Source organism: Thamnophis sirtalis, unplaced genomic scaffold (assembly GCF_051295495.1).
Source record: "Thamnophis sirtalis isolate CommonGarterSnake01/CBP01778 unplaced genomic scaffold, rThaSir2_p1.2 scaffold_15, whole genome shotgun sequence".
NCBI classification, from domain to species: domain Eukaryota; kingdom Metazoa; phylum Chordata; class Lepidosauria; order Squamata; family Natricidae; genus Thamnophis; species Thamnophis sirtalis.
Window position 1 is genome coordinate 855,129 of NW_028261395.1, and position 21,474 is coordinate 876,602.

Consider the following 21,474-nt stretch of genomic DNA (forward strand, 5'->3'; position numbering starts at 1 on the left):
AGAATCCCCCAGCCAGCAGAACTCTGGGAGTTGAAGTCCACAAGTCTTCAAGTTCCCAAGTTTGGACAGCCCTGAAGACCTCCAAGGTCCCTTCCACCTCTGTTATCTTGTATCCCTGTATGGCCATTGACCTGAATCACCAAAGGGCTCCGTCATTTATCCTGGGGGTTCCCAGAGGCCAAAACCCGCCAATCAGCAGCTGCAGCGCCGAAACTTCTCCGACTCTTTCCCGGAGAGCCTCCCCCCTTTTTCGGCCACCGGCCCGGAACGAGGCGGGGGAGGAGCCGCCCTTCTTGGCTGCAGCCCGGCCGAGGGCGAGGCGGCTCGGTTGTTGCCAGGGGCGCCGCCTCGCTCCGCAAACACATTTGCCGGACGGCGCCGGGAGGGAGGCGCGGCGAGCCAAACCGTCGGGGAAGGAGAAGGGACGGAGCCCGAGCAGCTACGGGAGGAGAACCGGGGGACCGGGCGGCGGAGAGAGCCCGGCTGGCCCTTGGAAGTCGAGTCCCTCGCGGCTCGCTTCTTTCCCCGGCCGGGGTCGGAAAGGAGCCTCGCGAGCAGCCGCGATGGGGGAGTTTGCGGAGGAAGAGGGCTGCGACTTCGATCCCCTGCCGGCGCTCTCGGAGGACGAGGTGAGCAGCTCCGGCGGCGGGGGAAAAAAAAACCAGATGAACAGAGTTGGAAGGGACCTTAGAGGTCATATAGTCCAACCCCTCGGAGGACGAGGTGAGCAGCCCCGGTGGCTTGGAAAAAACACACAGATGAACAGAGTTGGAAGGGACCTTAGAGGTCATCTAGTCCAACTGCCCCCCCCCCCGGTCTCCAAGCAGGAGCCCCTTCACCATTTCTGATAGATGGCAGTCAGCCTCTTCTTGAAAGCCTCCAGGGATGAAGCTCCCACAACTTCTGAAGGCAACTAGAAGGCGGCTACTATTGAGAAGAGTGGATTGTCCTCACTCTCAGAAAATGTCTCCTTATGTCCAGGTTGAATCGCTCCTTGTTCGGTTTCCAACCTTTATTCCTTGTCTGGCCTTCTGGGGCTTTGGAGAATAGAATAGAATAGAGCTGGAAGGGACCTTGGAGGTCATCTAGCCAAACTCCCCCCCTCCCCGCCCCAAGCAGGAGACCCTTCACCATTTCTGACAGATGGTCTCTTCATGAAAGCTTCTGAAGGCAACTTCTCTTCCATTGGTGGATTATTCTCATTGTCAGAAAATTTCTCCTTATTTCCAGGTTGAATCTCTCCTTGTTCGGTTTCCAACCATTATTCCTTATCTGACATTCTGGTGCTTTGGAGAATAGAGTAGAATAGAGCTGGAAGGGACCTTGGAGGTCTTCTAGTCCAACCCCCTGCTCAAGCAGGAGGACCTATAGCAATAGCAATAGCAGTTAGACTTATATACCGCTTCATAGGGCTTTCAGCCCTCTCTAAGCGGTTTACAGAGTCAGCATATCGTCCCCAACAACAATCCGGGTCCTCATTTCACCCACCTCGGAAGGATGGAAGGCTGAGTCAACCTTGAGCCGGTGAGATTAGAACCGCCGAACTGCAGATAGCAGTCAGCTGAAGTGGCCTGCAGTGCTGCACCCTAACCACTGCGCCACCTCGGCTCTATATCATTTTAGATAAGTGACCTTCTAGACTCTTTTTAGAAACACGCTGTGATGAAGCACCCACAATTTCTGTTCACAGACATGTAGCACGAAGTCTTCTCATTGTGCCACTCTCTGCGGCAGTCCGTCAAATATTGGAATGCTGCTATCTTGTCTCCCCTGGTCCTTCTCTTCATAGACTAGCCATGCAAGAGCCGAGGTGGCCCCATTACGGCTGGAAATTGTGATAGGCGTTAAGGGATATAAAGTGGGAATCGTAAGTGATCTAAGTGTAATCACCATCTCTGTTCTTCCTGATGTGGTTGACGGGGTGCCTAAGAGGCCTCCCCCATCCCTTGAGGCACTTCGTGCTCTGCTACCTTCCCCTGAGGCTTGCTTCCCACCCCACGGCACCCCCGCACTCTTTCCACCCTGTGTTATCCATTGGCCATTAATCTTTCAAAGATATCTGGAGTGAGGGTCAAGGAAGGAGGGAAGATCAGTCCTTTACATAGGGCCCTTTCCCAGAAGGGGCTGCCGTTTTCTGGACTTCTGCATTGGATTGGGGGATCTGCAGTGGTGGGTTTCAAAAAGATTTCGAACCTACTCTGAGGGTGTGGCCTCCTTTGTGGGAGTGGCTTGCTGGCCATGTGACCGGATGGGAGTGGCTTGCCGGCCATGTGTTCTCGTTCTCTCTCTCTGTCTCTCTGTCTCTCTCTCTGTCTCTCTCTCTCCTTCCTTTTGTCACTCTGTCCCTTTTTCCTTTTTTTTCATCTCTCTCACTTTTTCTTTCTTTTCTGTTTTTTTATTTATTTCTTCCTTTCTTTCTCTTTCTCTTTCTCTCTCTGTGTGAGTCTGTGTGTGTGTTTGTCAGTGGTGGGTTTCAAAAAAATGTTGAACCTACTCTGAGGGTGTGGCCTCCTTTGTGGGAGTGGCTTGCTGGCCATGTGACCGGATGGGAGTGGCTTGCCAGCCATGTGTTCTCGTTCTCTCTCTCTCTCTCTCTCTGTCTCTCTCTCTCTCTCTCCTTCCTTTTGTCTCTCTGTCCCTTTTTCCTTTTTTTCATCTCTCTCACTTTTTCTTTCTTTTTTCTTTTTTTATTTATTTCTTCCTTTCTTTCTCTTTCTCTTTCTCTGTGTGAGTCTGTGTGTGTGTGTGTGTGTGTGTTTGTCAGTGGTGGGTTTCAAAATAGGAGCATGATAGTGTAGAATAATCATATCCAAGGACCAGTGGTGGGTTTCAAAATTTTTTGGAAGCTCTTCTGTAGGTGTGGCCTGCTTTCCGGGTCCACTGGTGGAACCTCTTCTAACTGGTCCGGTAGATTTGACGAACTGGTTCTACCGAATAGGTGAGAACTGGGTAGGAACCCACCTCTGGAGATGTGGGGTGAGGAGGAAGGTGGTGGAGCCCAGAGGAATTTGAAGCAGGCACAAGACTTGCAAGTACTGGTGGGAGGAGATGAGGAAGGAGATGGATGGTGTGTGTGCATTTGCGTCCTGCAGCATCCCTACAGTTGGTCTTTAAGATAGATAACTACGGGGACGCTGCAATGGCCATTACTTCGGAATCAGTGGTAAGTAGCGTTTTGGGGTGTGTGTGTCTGTCGTACCTTCAAATGGTCACTAAGTAACCCGTTGTAAGTTGAGAACTACCTGTAGTACCTCCAGCTTTGCAGACAGCATGCTGATGAGAACGGGAACACGCAGTAGTTGCTGTGGGACTTTAATCTTCTGCTTGTATGCTGTCTGAAATCTGGTTCATCGCTTTGAAAATGGAAGATTGAACAAGGTTGGCCTTTAGTCCAAAATGTAACTGTCAGCACTCCTCCATTGGATAATTAGGAAAGAAAACCAGGAGACTTCATTGATAGAAATCAAGTGTACTTTTACTAATTATAAATGATCAGAAGCGTAGCAAAGCGAAGGCTGATTATTTAGGCGCGAAAGCAAATGATACATAGAATAACCCATTCCCCACCCCTTGACATCCCAGTTACAGTCCAATCATAATTCTCCCAAGTGTCAGGTGTGAGATAACTTCGAAAGGCATCACCCAGATGGAATGTCGGTGCCGTTGGCCTTGGCGGGAAACCTCCTCCGCATGCGCAGTAAGACGGGCAGCAGAAACTCCAGAATCTTCCTCCAGCACAATTAGTAGTCCCCTCCCAAATGCCATGCCACCCCCTCCTCGTTTCAATGGCAGCCGTCGCAGCAGCGAAGCAGAGGCCGACAGTAACCCTTTTGGGAAGTATTACATTACTCTTTCAAAATGTTCCATTGTAACTTTAAATTTCACCTGGAAAACCACCTGGAGTCGTACTTTTTGTTTTCCACTTACCCTAGAAAGAGCGATGTGCCTTTTGTGTTTCATTTTGCCATAATGAATGTGTAGTATTTTTATTTATTTATTGCTGGTATTTCTATGCTGCTCTGCTTCAAAAACAGACACTAGAAGCCAAGATGAGAGAAAGCAAAGAAATCACAAGTAATATAAACTACAATAGCTGATATAGATCAGAAAAGAAAATCTGACATCCTCCAAATGTTATTTCAGAGCCAGGTTTTTTACTACTTTTCAGAAGCTTGATCAAAAAGAGGCTTTTGAAAAAACTATTTGTACTCAAGCTGTTCCACAGAAGGAATGCTGCCAAAACTTCACATAAATAAAAGGAAAACAAGAAAATAAAAACATCAACATTTAAAAATTAAAACCAAGAACTATCAAACAGAACTGCTAACCTAACCAATATAGAAAATTAAATCCATTCTATTTATTGAACAAATTTGTATCCCATCTTTCTACTCCATTTGGATGCTTTCTTCCCTTTGAAATTCAGTGCAGAATATAAAAATCCAGCAGTAAAATATTTCAGCTAGTAAAACTTCAGGAAAAGTGATCTAGTTCTTTGATGGCAACCTATACCATTAAAAATAAACGAAGAACCAAATCCTTCCTTTTAAGTTAGAATATTTATTTCTAATTATAAGATAATTAGAATTATTTTTCTGAGGACAGAAAAGCAGAGGAACTCTGGCGTGGTTTTTATCCTTCCGTTAATGCTTAAAATGCTTTCCCACGAATACGGCCACCCTCAACTGGAGGGAATGTTACTTTTTCATGGTCTGTACAGAGTTTTTATATTTGTGCCTTTGCCATATGGTGGGACCATTTATATTTTACAGCAGTCGAATCGTAACCAGGGGGGAGAAGCATTTGCCATGGGGCTTAGCTTTGTAGCACCACAATATTCTTTCAGCAAGAGAGAATGTCTCCCATTCTTAAATAGGTTTACCAGGAAATGTAGTAATGGAGCCAGAATGTTGTACAAGCACGCTGTGGATTGAGCTATTGTTGCATTCATTGGTCTGCTAATAAAAATGCGCTTGGAGGTTTAGGGACACAGTCTGGACTCTTTATCTGAACATTCCATTGGGACCATAACATTATTATTTTATTTTATTTACAGTTAGAGATGATTTTTTAAAAACTGTGTACAGAACAAATAGAATAAATTAAGAACACAGTGGCGGTGGGTAAAGAATGTACATAACTCTAGAGTATAATAATGAAATTCTAATAAGCAATAAGATATTAACTGTCAGGCATAGAAAAAAGACGTGGTCTATATGTGAGGTTCCAATTAAATTGATTTATTGCTGAACACAGCCCACCCATAATCTTCTCAACTAACGGTTAGCAGCTGCTAGGGGTTAGATAAAAGCCAATTCAATTCAAGGAGCAAGGACTTAGTCTGTTTGTGACTACATAGGCATTCTAGGCTGATCCCTCTTTTAACTCTACCCTCCTTTCCCTACATTAACTGATTTCACAAGACAACCGTTTTGGGTTTGGGAATAAGGGTGGTCCAATGTGGCATGAGTTTAAGCTCTAGACGTTTTCTTTTTCCTTTTTTATTATGTTTTTATAAACCTGGATACATTTTTTTTTCCAGTACAGCACAGTTTATGCATATTAATTGAAGATTGCTAACATTATATTTGGATAACTTGGAGTACTGAAAATAAAGAAGACTTAAAAAACCCTTTTCTTTCACTGTCCCAAAGGTGCTTTTTCAAGAGACAACTGGACTTTCTGGTTTTTCTTTTGATTCTTATCCAAGAAGCTTCTTTGGCTCTGAAAAAATTTCTTGGATGAGAAGTGAAACTTCTTCAAAGAAAAAACGAAGTCTAGTTCCCTGCAGCCATATTCCTTTTGGATCTTTGGCCTGCCACACTTTCTATTATTCTACTATGCCTTTTCTATTGTGGGAAAATGGAAGCTGGGGATTGTACGGAGTTAGGTGCTATGTAGCCAAAACAAAATTCCTTTCTAGAGAGCCAAGGTCATCCTTTGTCTTGGCACCTCTGCACCTGACCGGAACTGGATGGGTGGAACTGCCAGCATGGCAGTGGAAGATTAGACCATGTGATGGACCTGTGGGTGTGGGAATGGCAAGATCTTGAACTTTCAACTGGGTGGGGAAAACCGGGAAGCTTTCAGATTCTGGGTTTTCCCAGATGTGCCAACATGACTCTCTTAATAAATTGGAACTTTGAGGAATCCTTTGCCTTGGACTCTGATTTAATTTTGGATGCTGTTTGGAACCCTGACGATCTTTGGGGTGGTGGATTTTGCATTACTTGGATCTAGCTTCATCAGGTTCACTGTGCTGAAATGTGGAGTAATTGTGGATTTTTGTCTTGGCAGGAGAATGTGTCTCTGGCTGATGTTCTCTCACTGCAAGATCGCTGTCTTACTGAGCAGGATATTTGGGCTGTTTGCCTGGAGTGTAGTCAGTCTTTGAAGAACGTGGTCCACTCAACAGTCTTCCACACCCTTTGCATTACTCCCGACACTTTGGCTTTTAACACCAATGGCAATGTATGCTTCATGGAGCAGATCAGCGGTAAGTGTGCAGGCTGGTAGGCGATTTGTTGAAAAGTAAAAAAATAAAAATCCTACTGAGAGAATGTGGTGAAACATTATATTCTCCCTGTCAGATTTCTACATGGATTTTAATTAGAGTGCGAACCATAATTTTCTTAAATGCAACAATGAATGTCGGCTCACGTCAAGCTAAATTAGGTTACATCTATTAAATGTATGTTCATTTAGGTGTTGTAGTATTGAACAAAGATTACCAGGTTAAATTTAATGTGGTTCTAAATTTATTTCTTCGATCTAGTTTGTATTTTCCAGAGGATTTCATGCAACAAATGCTACCATGCTTTTGTGTGAATGTTTTTAAACAAAAGCAGCCTCTGAGAGCCAAGGGAGGATATATAGATAGATTATATATTTAGTGTTCATTATATATTCTAACTGGAGAAAAGCTGACATTAACTAGCTCTAGTGGTAACATACATTATTTAATATATAAAAAGCTAAAGCTAGCAAAAATAACTTCCCCACCCCCTTCCTTTAGTGAACAGGTTTTATGTGTGTTCCGTGAATTTATTTCATTTATTCATTTAAAACTTTTATATAGCTGCCCCCTCTTAAAACAGCTCTGGGTGGCTTGAAACTGATAATGCACTATAGAAATAGGATAAAATGATACAAACGGTATAAAAATCAACAGCGATAAAACTCAAAAGAGAAAATCCTGGTGCGACAGCATCTGATGCACCCACATTCTCATCCCTTCCTGGGCTCAGATATTAAGTGATCTCTGGGAAGATAGAAGGGTAGGGGCCTGTCAATCACAGGGAAGAGGCTGTTCCATAGGAACAGGAGCTGTATTTTTAAAAAAAGGTATGTTTGAAAATTCCCATAAGATGGCGACGTTTAAATGAAAGAATCTGGAGTTTCTTTTTTAAGTGTAGGGTGGTGTTATATTAGCCAGAAAAGGACAAGGCTAATGTAGAGTCGTAGTTTGGCTGCCTAACATCGCTAGATCTAGTTGATTCATGCTCAAGGGATGAGCTAACTACACCAGGAAGAAACATGGGTGGCTTTTCTGCTGCGTCATCTGGTTCCACCACAAAACCGCGTTCGACTAAAGGGCGCTCAACGAAACCGCGTAGCTGACGTCATCACAGCGCGACAACAGCGCGGAGAAAAAAGCACGCTGTAAACGCTAAACCTAAAATTAACCCCTAAACCTAACCCCCCTAAACCTAATCCTAAACCTAACCCTAAACCTAACCCTTAACCTAACGCTAAACCTAATCCTAACCCTTAACCTAACCCTAAACCTAACCCTAACCCTTAACCTAACCCTAACCCTAAACCTAACCCTAACCCTAAACCTAACCCTAACCCTAACCCTAACCCTAACCCTAACCCTAACCCTTAACCTAACCCTAAACCTAACCCTAAACCTTAACCTAACCCTAACCCTAAACCTAACCCTAAACCTAACCCTAATCCTAACCCTTAACCTAACCCTAAACCTAACCCTCACCCTTAACCTAACCCTAAACCTAACCCTTACCTTAACTTGAATCGGCTTGCTTTCAAAGTGCTATTTAAAGCGCCCTTCTTTCTCCGCGCTCGCTGTTGTCGCCCTGTTGATGACGTCAGCAACGCGGTTTAATCGGGCGCGCTTTAGTCGAGCGCGGTTTTGTCGTGCCACGGCGTCATCCAAGGTCCTATCCCTCAACCAAAGCCACCTTGCAAATGCGTGCCGCAACTGGAAAGGTCCAAAGGCAGCAGGATTCTAACCATCCGTAAGAAGTTCCAGCGCATCTCCCCGCTGACGTGTACCTATTTATCTACTCACGCATAGCCTGCTTTCAAACTCCAGAATCTGAGGCAAGTGATGGGAGCTCATCCCGCCATGCAGTGCTAGGACTGGAACCGCTGGACGAAAGGCCCTCTACGGCATCATTAAGTCACTGAGCCATTGTGCCTCCTAAGGGAGCTGGAGCGTGTCCCTCTTATTCACGTGGGATGGATATTCTCTGGGAGAAGCTGTGCTTCAGATAACCTGGTCGGGCGAGCGGAAGAGTGCACAAAACTCCATTTGTGCAAGTGGTGTGTGCGTGCGCTCCATTTGTGCAAATTGAGTTGTGCAGAGGCATCCACCACTTGGGCAGAACTCGCCCGTCTCCTGGCTGCCACTGACCAGTCCACAGAAATGGGAAGGGTGGGGAATACTGATATAAGCAATTGGCAAGCAAGGCCTCTCAGATAATATTGAAAAGAGAGCAACAGGGGGGGGGGGGAAACAGAGATGCCCGTACAATCTTGATAGCAGAAGGATCTTGTAAATTCCTTACGATTCAGAGAAAACCTGAGATTAAAACAACGTGGAAAGTGTCTCAATGGGCCTATTGCAGGTATGATACATTATTTTCCCCTTAAATATTTCCATTATATTCTTTGGAAGATATTAAATTTCTCAAGCTCCCTATGTGACCCAAAATAAATGGAGCAGATAATTTTGTGTTATGTACTCACTTCTGTCATGCCAGCCTGACAAATTTTTACCATGTTTCCACGTTAACTTTTAAATTCCTATTTTAGCAATGCAGTTATATTACTTCCAGTAGATTGCAATGCAATACATAGTGGTATCTGACTAAATACCTCCTCTAACTTTATTGGAAACCCACTTAGACCAAATATGGCTAGAGTAACTTTGTCCACTCATTGGCTGTATTATTGGCTCAATTATCATTAATTGAGTCTTCTTTACATTTAAGCTACCTTATTTTTCCACTATATTCCTCAATTTTTATTCCTAGAGTTTGCAGGAAATTTGTATTTCAGGTGTCAGAGCAGTGTTCATCAGCCCAGCACAAATTATCGATGGATTTCTGCCTCCCAATTTTAAAACCATGCTCAATTTTTAAGTTAATAGAGTGTTCTCCTTCATTCCAAAATCATTTAAATTAATAGACTGGAATACAAACCCACAACTGAACAGCCATATTGGGAACATTCGTAATTCTGAAGCTCTGCCTTTGGATTTCCATTTTATCAAGAAGGGTCCTCATGTTGTAGCTTGGAAAATGTAGTGTTTTTAAAGCCTCACTTGACTGATGAAAAAAATGAGTGTGTGAAGACATGAATAATTTGCCATGAATATGTTATGTTGGAGTTCCTTCCACAGTTCCTCTACACAGATATCTTCCTGTTTACTTGTCCTCATTAATGCTGGTGTTCAGTCAGGAGTATGCTGATTAACTTCCGAAGGATATGCATAATTTGTTTCTAGGATGTTACGTGGGGCCTTATGCTGGCATTAACATCTCAATAATAAGATCAGGCAGAGCATTCGATGTGAACTAGATTCCCTCCCCAAGTGTGTAACAAATGGTAGTGTGTTACCTCCTGTAGGTTGATGGATCATTAGAAGATTATGATTAGATTAGAAGATTATGGTTAGATTAGAAGATTAAGAGCCGAGGTGGCGCAGTGGTTAGGGTGCAGCACTGCAGGCCACTTCAGCTGACTGCTAGTTCAGCAGTTCAGTGGTTCTAATCTCACCGGCTCAAGGTTGACTCAGCCTTCCATCCTTCCGAGGTGGGTGAAATGAGGACCCGGATTGTTGTTGGGGGCGATATGCTGACTCTGTAAACCGCTTAGCGAGGGCTGAAAGCCCTATGAAGCGGTATATAAGTCTAATTAATTAATAAATTATGTGATTTCAAAAATCCAAGCCAAGATGACATCTCATGAGCAAGACACTTAATGGAAAAAAAAAATTTCATTCATACAAATTGGAAGATAAGGCTGACGGTGAGGGGCGGGACGACGGGCAGGGCTGAATCCCACCACTCAGCGGGCCGGATATTTTGCATTGGTGGACCATATGTGGCCCGCGGGCTGTGGTTTGAGGATTGGTGGGTTAGGGTTAGCTTGTGCTTGATTGATTGTTTTAATGTTGTTGGTTCTTGATTGAATCCTTACACTGGCAAGATTCTGACTTGCCCATTTTGGGAAGTTGATTCCTAGTTGGTCCTGCCTTGGGACGTGATCTTGGTGTGGTGTAGTACAGGAACCAAAAGAATGAAACTTTCCCTAATTTTTCCATTTGTCCTTTCATGAGCTTCGTATTTCAAGATTTATGTAGTTGATGAAGTTATTCTTGGGGATACTTGAGGAGGACAGAGAATGTTGGGCTGCCATGCTGTTATTTTCTTAAATCTCAAGACATTTATTTCTGCAGAACTAGAATTAGAACTGTGGAAGATCCCCCTCCCCCGTCTCAACTTTATAGATCTTGACAATCTTCTCGAAAGTGCTTCATTATAAATGTTAAGGATATGAAGTTAAATGTAAACAAATTCCTCAGTGTTCTTCTGAAATATATCGATACATGATTGACAGTATTTGTTAAACATTAAACAAATGGAACAGCCCCAGAGATCTTCAGCTAGATTGTTCTGTGCTTTTTAACCCACGCACACATGCGCACACAAACGCACACACACACACACACACTTATTTTATAATAATACCAGCATTACTGAGGCTGATAAATCTCATAAGTGCATTGACAGTACATTTTTATGTTTCGTTTCACCCCAATGTAATTTTTTGAAATGACAAGGGAACACATTCTGTGGAAAATGTTCTGATAGAATTGTCTCTCCTACTAATGAGGGAATGGTTTCGATTGTGATGTGTAAAAGCATGAACTGAGCAGATTTGAAAGGCTATGAATAGTCTCTTCATTGTACTTGAATGTTTAAAACAAAATAATTGAGACACTTGATATGCAAATACATCCTTTGATCAACATATTGACAATGCTCCATTTAAAAATTTGATGGCACTCCAGCCAAGCTGTATAATGTATTACATAGAAGTTGTTGTAGATTGTATGTTTGAAAAACTTCGCTTTGCTCACTAGTGTAAAGATATTTTTAACATGAAATTAGACTCAACCTATCTTTAAATGATTTGGAGCATTGTATTTAATTTATCTCTCACACGCGTTTATATTTTTGCAAAATTGTAAAGACTCCAGGTGGTTTGCAAAAGCAGATTATAATACAAAAAGGGAAATCCTAGCACTCCCCGCTCTTAGTAAAAACCAACATCTTTAAACTTAAGCTAAAAATATTACCATTTGTTGCTTTTTGATCTGTCTTGGATTTATTTTAATGTTTTAATATGAAATTCTTTTTAAAGATGATCCAGAAGGAGCTTTTGTCCCACCAGAGATCGATGAAACTGGTAACACATTTGAGGTGAGTAATGAACTCTTCTGGTACAACTCAGATCATCTTTAATTGTAAAGAAATGTTCTTAAAATGTTCAATGCTTGGTATGGTTCCAAAATATGAATATCTGTGTGGTTTCTCCCCTAGAATTTAGTCAGAATGTATTTTATATAAATCCTCTGTTGCCATTTTTATTTGTGGACAATGACTGTTAAGTAATTACTCCATAATGACAGAATGAAATTACTCCATAATGAATGGAAGAAAATGTTTGATAAATGTATTCATTTATAGTAAACATACTTTCATGTTTTGTGTGTTTCATTGTATGTATTTGTTCATAGGCTAACTATAAAGATTGTAGCCAGCTGTAACATTATTTGGCATTGCCGCTAAAAATAATGTTAGAATATTTTATTTTTCTGGATAACTGACACATGAATCTTCCTAGTCTAATGATTCTTAAATGTTATTTAGGGTTGAATTGTATTAGAATCTTAATTACGCCCACCTATTCACTAGCTTCCAAGATAAGATATCCAAAGGCCTCATCAGTGTTGGTTTTCTACTCAAAATTCTGTTATTTAAATTATATTATTTAAAAAAGTTAAGTCCAGTTTGTGTGGGAATCAGAAGATAATATGTGTAACTGAGGGATGAACTTGGTGCTTTCTGAGTTAGTTGTTTGCTTGCCAATATTTCACTATTCAACTAGGTATATTATCAATGTGACTCTGATGACCGATGATATTGCCTAATTGGGTAATGAAACATTGGTAAGCAAGCAACGGAGTTCAGAGAGTACCAAAGACTCCATATGTGTGGTGATGTTAAGATGAATTCTCTCTTGGAAGAGTGGGAAGCAGAGGAGAGAAGAAAGATAGGAAGAGAGGGATAGGAGAGAGGGTAAGGGGGGGGGAAGATGAGGAGGATAAGGAGGAGTGGAATGAGGAGAGAGGAGAAGGAGAAAGGGAGGGGAAGTAGAGTAGAAAAGGATGATGGAGGGAAGAAAGGAGGTAGGAGAGAGGCAGAAGAAAGAGGTGTATGGAGAGCAGAAGAGCTAATAAGAGCCAATAATGGGTTTTTCTCTTTCTGGGCGTTGATGACAAGAGGAACTGATATAATTACTGCTTAATACAATAGGATATTGGCTATGTAATAGTATACATGTGATTTATATGTTATGAAAATGGAAAATAAAAAAAGTATTTTGAAGAAGAAAGATGAATTCTCTCTTAGGTTGGGTCTTGCTAGAACAGGGGCGTCAATCTCAAGGCCCGGGGACCAGATCTGACCCGCTGGGTACTTAGACGTAGCTCGTGGGGCTCCCCTGGAAACAGTGAAAGACAGGCCTGAGGTGCTTCTGCCAGATAAAACCCAGCCCTCCCAATCTCCATTTTCACTGGTGGAGAGTTGCAAGAGGCAGTGGCAGCTGAAAACGGCGCTCGGGAGCCTGTTTTCGCTGGCAGAGTCACCACAGTTGCCCCGTCAGGAGTGACGCCAAACTGGCCACGCCCCCAGCCATACCCCCCTGCCCCTCCCCAAGGTCAAACACAACCCTGATGGGGTCCTCAATGAAATCAAGTTTGACACCCCTGTGCTAGAATGTGATATCTGAGCAGGTCTGGTATTTGTCCTACCTTGCTTAGGCTAATTTTATGCTAAGAAGTTCCAGGATTGTGGCCTTAGACTGAGAAATATAAAAACCATCCTGGAAGAATTAAAAGCCACTTCCATACTTCTGCCAACAAAAATCCACAAGCGACCCTTAAGATTATCAGGAATTAAGGTAAAGTTGAAAGGGACTGTAAGATATTATATCATATGCATTGATGTAGTTCTAATTATTAGTGATTGTTTCTGAAATCTTGGCTGGTACAACTGCACAGGTCTTGAAGGGACGCTTTATTATCATAAAAGGTCAAGTAGAATCGTATCACTGTGGCTTTCTCACATCATGTCTTGAAGCATTTTTTTAATTGTTAATTTACTTCAATATTAACTTCAGTCTATTTTTAAACTTTTTGCATTGTTTAAAATTATTGCAAGCTTACTTGAGAACTCAGCTGAGCAGAACGGTGGACTAAAGATCAAGAGTACTTACGACTTGGAAAAAAATTATCCCCGGTGTATAGCATTTTAAAATAAATTCAATACATTATAAAATACATTTTGTTTTGCGAAAATGGTCACAGGTTGCACAAGAATACGGTTATGTAATTGTGTCATAGTGATTTTTTTAAAAAAAAAATCTTTTGAACTTACCCTGAATTATTTGCTTTATTTCTGACCAACCAAGATTCTCAAAACGAGAGCTACCTCTGATCATGTATTTTTCTGCATGGCATCAGATGAAATAGCTACAGGCATCATCTGAGGATGATCGCATTGGGCATATTTAGCTTCAAATAAGTTAATACTACAACCTTAAACATGACCTGCTGGCAAAGTGGCAGCCAGTAAAATTCTTTTTAAAAAACACATTATATTGCAGTGGCAGTAGCTTGCTCAACGTTGCATTAGCCTAGCTTTCCATCATATTGACAGCCCTGCACAGGATAAATTACGGTAATTAAAAAACTGAGGTTATCAGGGCATGTATCAATTGCCTAAGCTGTCCCCTATCAAGGGGGGGGGGAGACATAATTGTTTTATCAACTGAAGGACTTTGTCAATTAGGCTTTTAGCGACTCTGCTAGATCCATGAATGTAGTTAAGTGATGTATCGATTCCTATGGGAATGCAATCTGCAATCGTTTTCTACATCTGGAAGCAATCCATAGGCTGTTACATAGATTCAGCATCAACTGATCAGCATCAAATCAGTTTGCATCCTGCATTGCATCCAAACCTTGACCCAGAACCAGAACAGGCTCTCTTGAGTCAGATATAATAGTGCAATAGAACCTGACACCATTTTGGTGCAATTTTGGTGAAAACTGGAAGTCCCAGTATTTGAAAAAATCACCAAAATGCAATTATTGCAAACAGTTTTACAGGCCATATATCCCTGAGTTGTCCTTGGGCTAAAGATTAATCCGGGAGTTCTCTATAAGATGTTGACTCCTAGAACAGACTGGCCAAAATATTCTGTGGTCCAGATTCTAAGATTCCTTCCAATGTTCCCCTCCTGTGCTTTCTAAGTTATAGAAAACTTTAGAATTTTATTTTTCATAGACTTGGCAATAATAATTTAGTTATCAAATGAGGTGAGTTGTTCTTAAATTCCACACAAATGGAAATGCAGGTTGCAAAATTTGTAAACTTATATGTATTTACAGAAGATAAAAGTGAGAAGAAATGGCCTATCAGGCACAAGAAATAAGGACCAAGGCTGTTCAAATAAGCATGAGTTTATTGTCTACAAAAATCTGAACTACTAATGGTCAAGGCAAATTAGCAGTAGATAAGCGTTAACGAATTGAGTGAGGGCTGGACTTAGATCCCTTGTGGGTGGGAAGAGACTCAAGACTGCTGACACACTTGATCCCTCCCTCTGGCTCAGCCTGGTCATCTCCTTATGTGGCCACTTTGACGGAGTAAGAATTCTCTTTAAAAATGCAATTTGTTTAATCACACAATCCAACACAACTGACTTTTCCAGCAAATATCCTAGCTGCCTATCTTTTATTCCTGCCTTCTCTGCCTCATCCATCTAAAAAATTTTTAAGCAATATACCCAATTTTTATTTAACCATTCCATTCTATTCACATTCCATCATATTCTCTGCTTTCCAGGATATCTGCTTTCATAATTCCATTACACCCATAAGATGTATATTTGTTTGTTTGCTTGTATCCTGTCTTTATTTTTACAAAATAACTCAAGGTGGGGGACATATTCAACATGACTTCCTCCTGTTTTCTCCACAACAGCCCTGTGAGGTGGGTTGGGCTGAGAGAGCGACTGGCTCAAAGTCACTCAGCTGATTTTCATGGCTAGCAATAGCAATAGCAGTTAGACTTATATACCACTTCATAGGGCTTTCAGCCCTCTCTAAGCGGTTTACAGAGCCAGCATATCGCCCCCACAGTCCGGGTCCTCATTTCACCCACCTCGGAAGGTTGGAAGGCTGAGTCAACCTTTGAGCCGGTGAGACTTGAACAGCCGAACTGCAGAACTGCAGTCAGCTGAAGTAGCCTGCAGTGCTGCACCCTAACCACTGCGCCACCTCGGCTAAGGCGGGACTTGAACACGGTTTCCTTTTTTCTAGCCTGCTGTCTTAACCGCTAGACTAAATTGGGCCTATTATAATAATAATATTATATTATTATAAACATTACTGTCGGTGAGTTGAAACTTTTTCCTCAGCTAGGACGCAGTTGATGGTTATTTAGTGAGGAAGGAAAAATAACAAGCGCATCTTCCTAGTTGATGTGTTATTGCATCTTTAGTCTTGGAGGTTGAGTTCTGCACATTTCAAGGGGATGAGAAAGAAGCCAGAGCATTCTCCTCTCAGTTAATAATGGGACCACAGATTAATGGACAGTATGGTGGAACAACCTATTAGTACATATTTAAAAAAAGAATGAAAGCCGTAGACCAAGGGTGTCCAAGTGGATTTCCTCGAGGGCTGGATCAGCATTGTAGTTCTCCGCAGGCCAGCTGGGGGGGGGGGAGGGAGGTGGATATGGGATGGATGCCTCCTGTAGCACTTTTCCATCCAAAACAGGCCACAGAAGTTCTGTGTCCTCAGTGCCCCATTTTGGCCAGAAAAGGGTGCAGGAAGCTGTCCAGGCCAAAAATGGGCCGGACCGGGGCTGCATATGCCCCCCCCCACGCCCTGTTTCGTCTGCCAGAGGCACCATGAGCCAGTCTATTTGCTATTTCCAGGTCGGCCCCCGTGGGACAGATTTAAGCACCCCGTGGACTGCATCCGGCCCACGAGCCTTGAGTTTGACACCCCTGTTTTAGACTGTATATTGCTCTTTTTTAAAAATTTAGTTTCTGCCTCAAATTTGCAATTAAAACATAAATTTTTGCAATGGGCCAACGCTGAGCATTTTAATGAAATGCTTAGTTTTTAAAAAAACTTCCATCTTGACGGGCTTCCTTTCTCCCCGTAGGAATTCCACTTGCCTCCAGAATGCGGCCGCGCGAGCGATTGTGGGTGCACCTCGGTTCACCCACATAACACCTATCCTCCGTGAGCTGCGCTGGCTACCTGTCAATCTCCGGGTACGCTTCAAGGTGCTACTTGTCACCCATAAAGCCCTTCATGGTAGTGGATCTGGGTACTTGAGAGACCGCCTACTGCCAATTACCTCCATGCGGCCAATTAGATCACATAGATTAGGCCTCCTCCGAGTTCCATCTGCCGGTCAGTGTCGACTGGCAACTACGCGGAGGAGAGCCTTCTCGGTAGCAGCTCCGACCCTCTGGAACGATCTCCCCGTGGAGATTCGTACCCTCACCACCCTCCAGACCTTCCGCACAGCCCTCAAGACCTGGCTATCCCGTCAGGCCTGGGGCTAAGACTGTAACCCACCCGAATGGAATGAATGTTGTGCTTTTTAATTATGTATTGTTCTTACGTGTTAAATGTTTGTTTCCCCCTCCCCTTGAGTTGCAAGCCGCCCTGAGTCCCCCCAGGGAAAAGGGCGGCATATAAATAAACTTTCATAACTCATAACTCATAACTCCTTTCCTTCCTAAGTTGCACTCACACCGCGAAGAGAATGACAGTACATTTCCAACAAGGCTTGCTACATAAATTCCCACCTGAGATTTCTTTAATAGATTCATTCTATTCACTGGCGCAACAGCAGGCTTCTTCCGCTGGGCCTGAGCAATGCGGCTGGTGTCAGCTCAGCCTCAAACGGGCATTTGTCCATATGACAAAGCTGCCATTCAAACTGATGCCGCAGATTGCAAATATGGATTTCTCTCATTCGCGCGGTGTGCCCAGTGTTAAAAACATCTAAGCATCTAAGCTGTTGTATCATACAGGCTTTTAAAATGTGACTCATGTATTTAACTAAGGAACAGCAAGCATTTCTTCCCCCCCCCCTTCTTTGGCAACCTTTAGATATATTATAATTACTTTATTCTAAACAGCGTGTGTCTGCAAAATTTTCTTTAAAGAAACTACTTTGCTTTTTGTGCTTTTCCTTAAGTTTATCTCACCTAACTCGATCTGTCGATGTACAGCTGCAACTTTTAGTTTCAGTGCTTATGGGCAGATTTCTGTAAATGATATTGGTTAAATCCATCTGACCTTTTCTTTTCTTTGGGCTTAAGGTATTTTCCCTTGATTTAAGGAAGGGAGATTATAAACTTCGACTGCGTGTTTATATTCTTTTTCCTGATCCAATAAAGGTAGCACCTTTGAACTAATACACTCTCACAGAAACAGTGTGCCAGCCTTCAGGGGCTCTTTCCTTATGTGTCCCTTTCGTCCTCTGTTGAGTTTTGCATGTTTTTTCAGGTCCTGCTTAAAATTTCCATTGCTAAAACTATGTGAAACAGAAGACGTGATTTGAGTTTCACTGAATAAGTTTCAAATGGAAATGTAATCAGAAGTTTGCCCTACTCTTTTGAAGGTGTTCCTTTGCTGAGATAGGTTTTATGGAATGTAATGTGATAAATGGATTGGTTTATTAAAGCTGAATAGAAAAAACAATTATACACATACACATGCTAAAATAATTTTCACCCCACGTTTGGTAATATTTCTGGAACAGTTGTTTGTTGTCCAGAAAATGGCAGGGAACCTCATTCCATACTTCAATTGAGAAGTTCGTATATTTTAAATAGCAGTAGCAATAGCAGTTAGACTTATATACCGCTTCATAGGGCTTTCAGCCCTCTCTAAGCGGTTTACAGAGTCAGCATATCACCCCCAACAACAATCCGGGTCCTCATTTCACCCACCTCGGAAGGATGGAAGGCTGAGTCAACCTTGAGCCGGTGGGATTTGAACCGCCGAACTGCAGAGCTGCAGTCAATAGCAATAGCAATAGCAGTTAGACTTATATACCGCTTCATAGGGCTTTCAGCCTTCTCTAAGCGGTTTACAGAGTCAGCATATCACCCCTAACAATAGCAATAGCAATAGCAGTTAGACTTATATACCGCTTCATAGGGCTTTCAGCCCTCTCTAAGCGGTTTACAGAGTCAGCATATCCCCCCCACCGTCTGGGTCCTCATTTCACCCACCTCGGAAGGATGGAAGGCTGAGTCAACCCTGAGCCGGTGAGATTAGAACCGCCGAACTGCAGATAACAGTCAGCTGAAGTGGCCTGCAGTACTGCACTCTAACCACTGCGCCACCTCGGCTCTTCTCAATGCCACTTGAAGGCAAAAATGAAGAAAATTAAAGGAGAACAATGACCATAAGATAAAAATCTACATTAATTTCCTACTTGTGATTTAAAACATCCTATCCATTTCTTTCTTGGTTTTGTCTCAGAGATTCAACGCCTCTGTTTCAGATAACCGTTATCTGCTACTTTCCTATTTTCTCCATAGATAAATTTCTCCCTCTTCGGTTTTCCATGATTGCTGGGAGTTTCTGTCAAGGAGCCACACCTGAAACTAGCTTGTATTTTGAATTTTTCTTGTGTTCAAAAGCTAGGTGGAAACAATAACGTATTATTGCAAATATACTAGATATTTTTTTTAATGTCATGTTGCTGTTAGTTGTTGTAAGGATAAAATTTATGGGATGGAAAAAAACGTTATGTACGCATCAAGCATAGTATATATAGTGTCAACCAGTTAAAAACAAGCATCAAAATTTCACTTAGAAATCTCACATGTTCTTTCGGGAAATTTCTAATTATTTCTTTGAAAGAGTTTCTGTGTGTTTGTGCATGTGTGCCCTTTCGAATAAGTGCTGTCTCCTGGAAAGTCTCTGCAGTTTTCACGGCAAGGTTTTCCCACTACACCAAACTACCGATCTTTCCCTTGGAGTGCTGAGTGATATTTGAAGGATTGGGACTTTCTGTTGAATGTACCATATTTTTCGCACTATAAGATGCACTTCCCCCCCCCCCAAAAAAATGGGTGGAAATGTCTATGCGTCTTATAGCACGAATATGCCATCTGTCACCGCTGCCGCCGTTTGCTGCCATCGGGGAACAGCTGATTGGCAGTTGGATTGGCCTTGCGGAATACTGCTGGTCAACCGTTCTAGGTGGCAGCAGTCGGTGGTGGCGGTAATCAGTGGCAATCAGCAGCGGTGGAGATCGGGGGCAATAGGCGGCAGCAATTGGGGGTGTGGGCAGGCGGGCATCCCCGCCACCTAGAACAACTGGTCAGCGGTATTCCGGGAGGCCAATGCAGCCACCAATCAGCTGCTTGGCAGCGAAGGCTCCAGAGTTCCCTGCAGGCGGCAGCAGATCAGCTGACCTGCTGGGGTTCCAATAACATGCTAACTCTGATCGGGATGTTTGCTATTTGATGCAAGGATTATTATTATTATTTATTTATTTTATTTTATTTGTATGCTGCTCACTCTCAAAGAGACTCAAAGGATGCTAGCTAGGTGAATACTGGATGGATGCTGAGAGGCAGAAGCAGATTCCCCCCCCCCCTTGTTTTCCTCCTCTAAAGCTTATGGTCCGGTACATCTTATAGTGTGAAAAATGCGGTATATCTGATTGCTTTTTAAACAGTTCATGACTTGGAGCCCCTTGGAGCCAAAAGATTATAGGCCCCAATAATAATCATTCTCAGGAACTCATCACTTCAAGAATATATAAAACTCTGCGTTGAGCTCAGCTTGCTTACTTTGTCTGCTAAATAGCCAAATATATTAGCATAATTATTGCTTGATTGCATTTAACATATTTATAACTTACTTTTCAGCCGAGATTTGGTCTCAGAAAAGTTTGCTTTTAAAGCGGGGACAAAAACATAACGTTGCATTTCTGAGTACTGCATAGGTTTTTTTGACTCACAATATATTGTACAACATATGTTTAATATATTATATTTGGTCCCAAATGTTAATGTAACACCATAACTAAAGTTTTTCCCATCACTATATCCCATCACCCCTCTTGATTTCTCCCAAATCCAATTTCGTTCATATTTCACACGTATGATTTTATAAGCATGATAATTCACAGAGTAGCAATAGATTTAGATTTAGATTTAGTTTATTTGTATGCCGCCCTTCTCCGGGAGGGACTCAGGGCGGCGAACAACTCAAAAGGGGAAAAGGGGATACAAACACAATACACGTAATTAAAATACACAAGAGTCATACAGCCATACAAGTCGAGAGGGGAGGGGAACTCATCGACCCCCATAGCAATAGCACCTAGACTTATATACAGCTTCACAGCCTTCTCTAAGCAGTTTACAAAGTCAGCATGTTGTCCCCAACAATCTGGAGGCTCTTTTTCCTGACCTCAGAAGGACGGAAGGCTATTGTGGATAATTAGATGCTTGCTGGAAATTTCACGTTTCAAAAATGCATGGAGCTATTCAGTTCTGTTTTTCCCATCCATGATTTTTTTTAAAAAAAATGAAACTGTGTGATCATTTGTATTCATTGCACTAATATGCATTTTGTCTATAACTTTCATGGAATTGGGAGGGCTTATTTAAGCACGTCCACAATAGAGGTGAGCCAATCACCCCTCTTTTTCATTTTTTTTTGTTGCCCTCCAAAATTATTTGAAAATAGGTTCAAATAGGTTTTTGGTTATGTTACCAAAAACAAGTAATTCTCGACTTGCCGCAGTTTATTTAATAAACGTTCAAAGTTGCAACAGCACTGGGGGAAAAATCATTTTTCACACTTCCAACCATTTC

At 42.3% G+C, this 21,474-nt stretch overlaps 1 protein-coding gene across 1 annotated transcript in view; it reads left to right on the forward strand.

Moving 5' to 3' along the window:
* The first annotated feature begins 563 nt into the window (after positions 1–563).
* KNDC1 (kinase non-catalytic C-lobe domain containing 1) overlaps positions 564–21,474 on the forward strand; it is a 78,675-nt gene continuing 57,764 nt past the window's right edge. The window contains exons 1-3 of the mRNA XM_087702380.1: positions 564–629; positions 6,298–6,496; positions 11,677–11,735. Coding sequence (XP_087558506.1) covers positions 564–629; positions 6,298–6,496; positions 11,677–11,735 — 324 coding nt within the window. The remainder of the gene's footprint in view (positions 630–6,297; positions 6,497–11,676; positions 11,736–21,474) is intronic.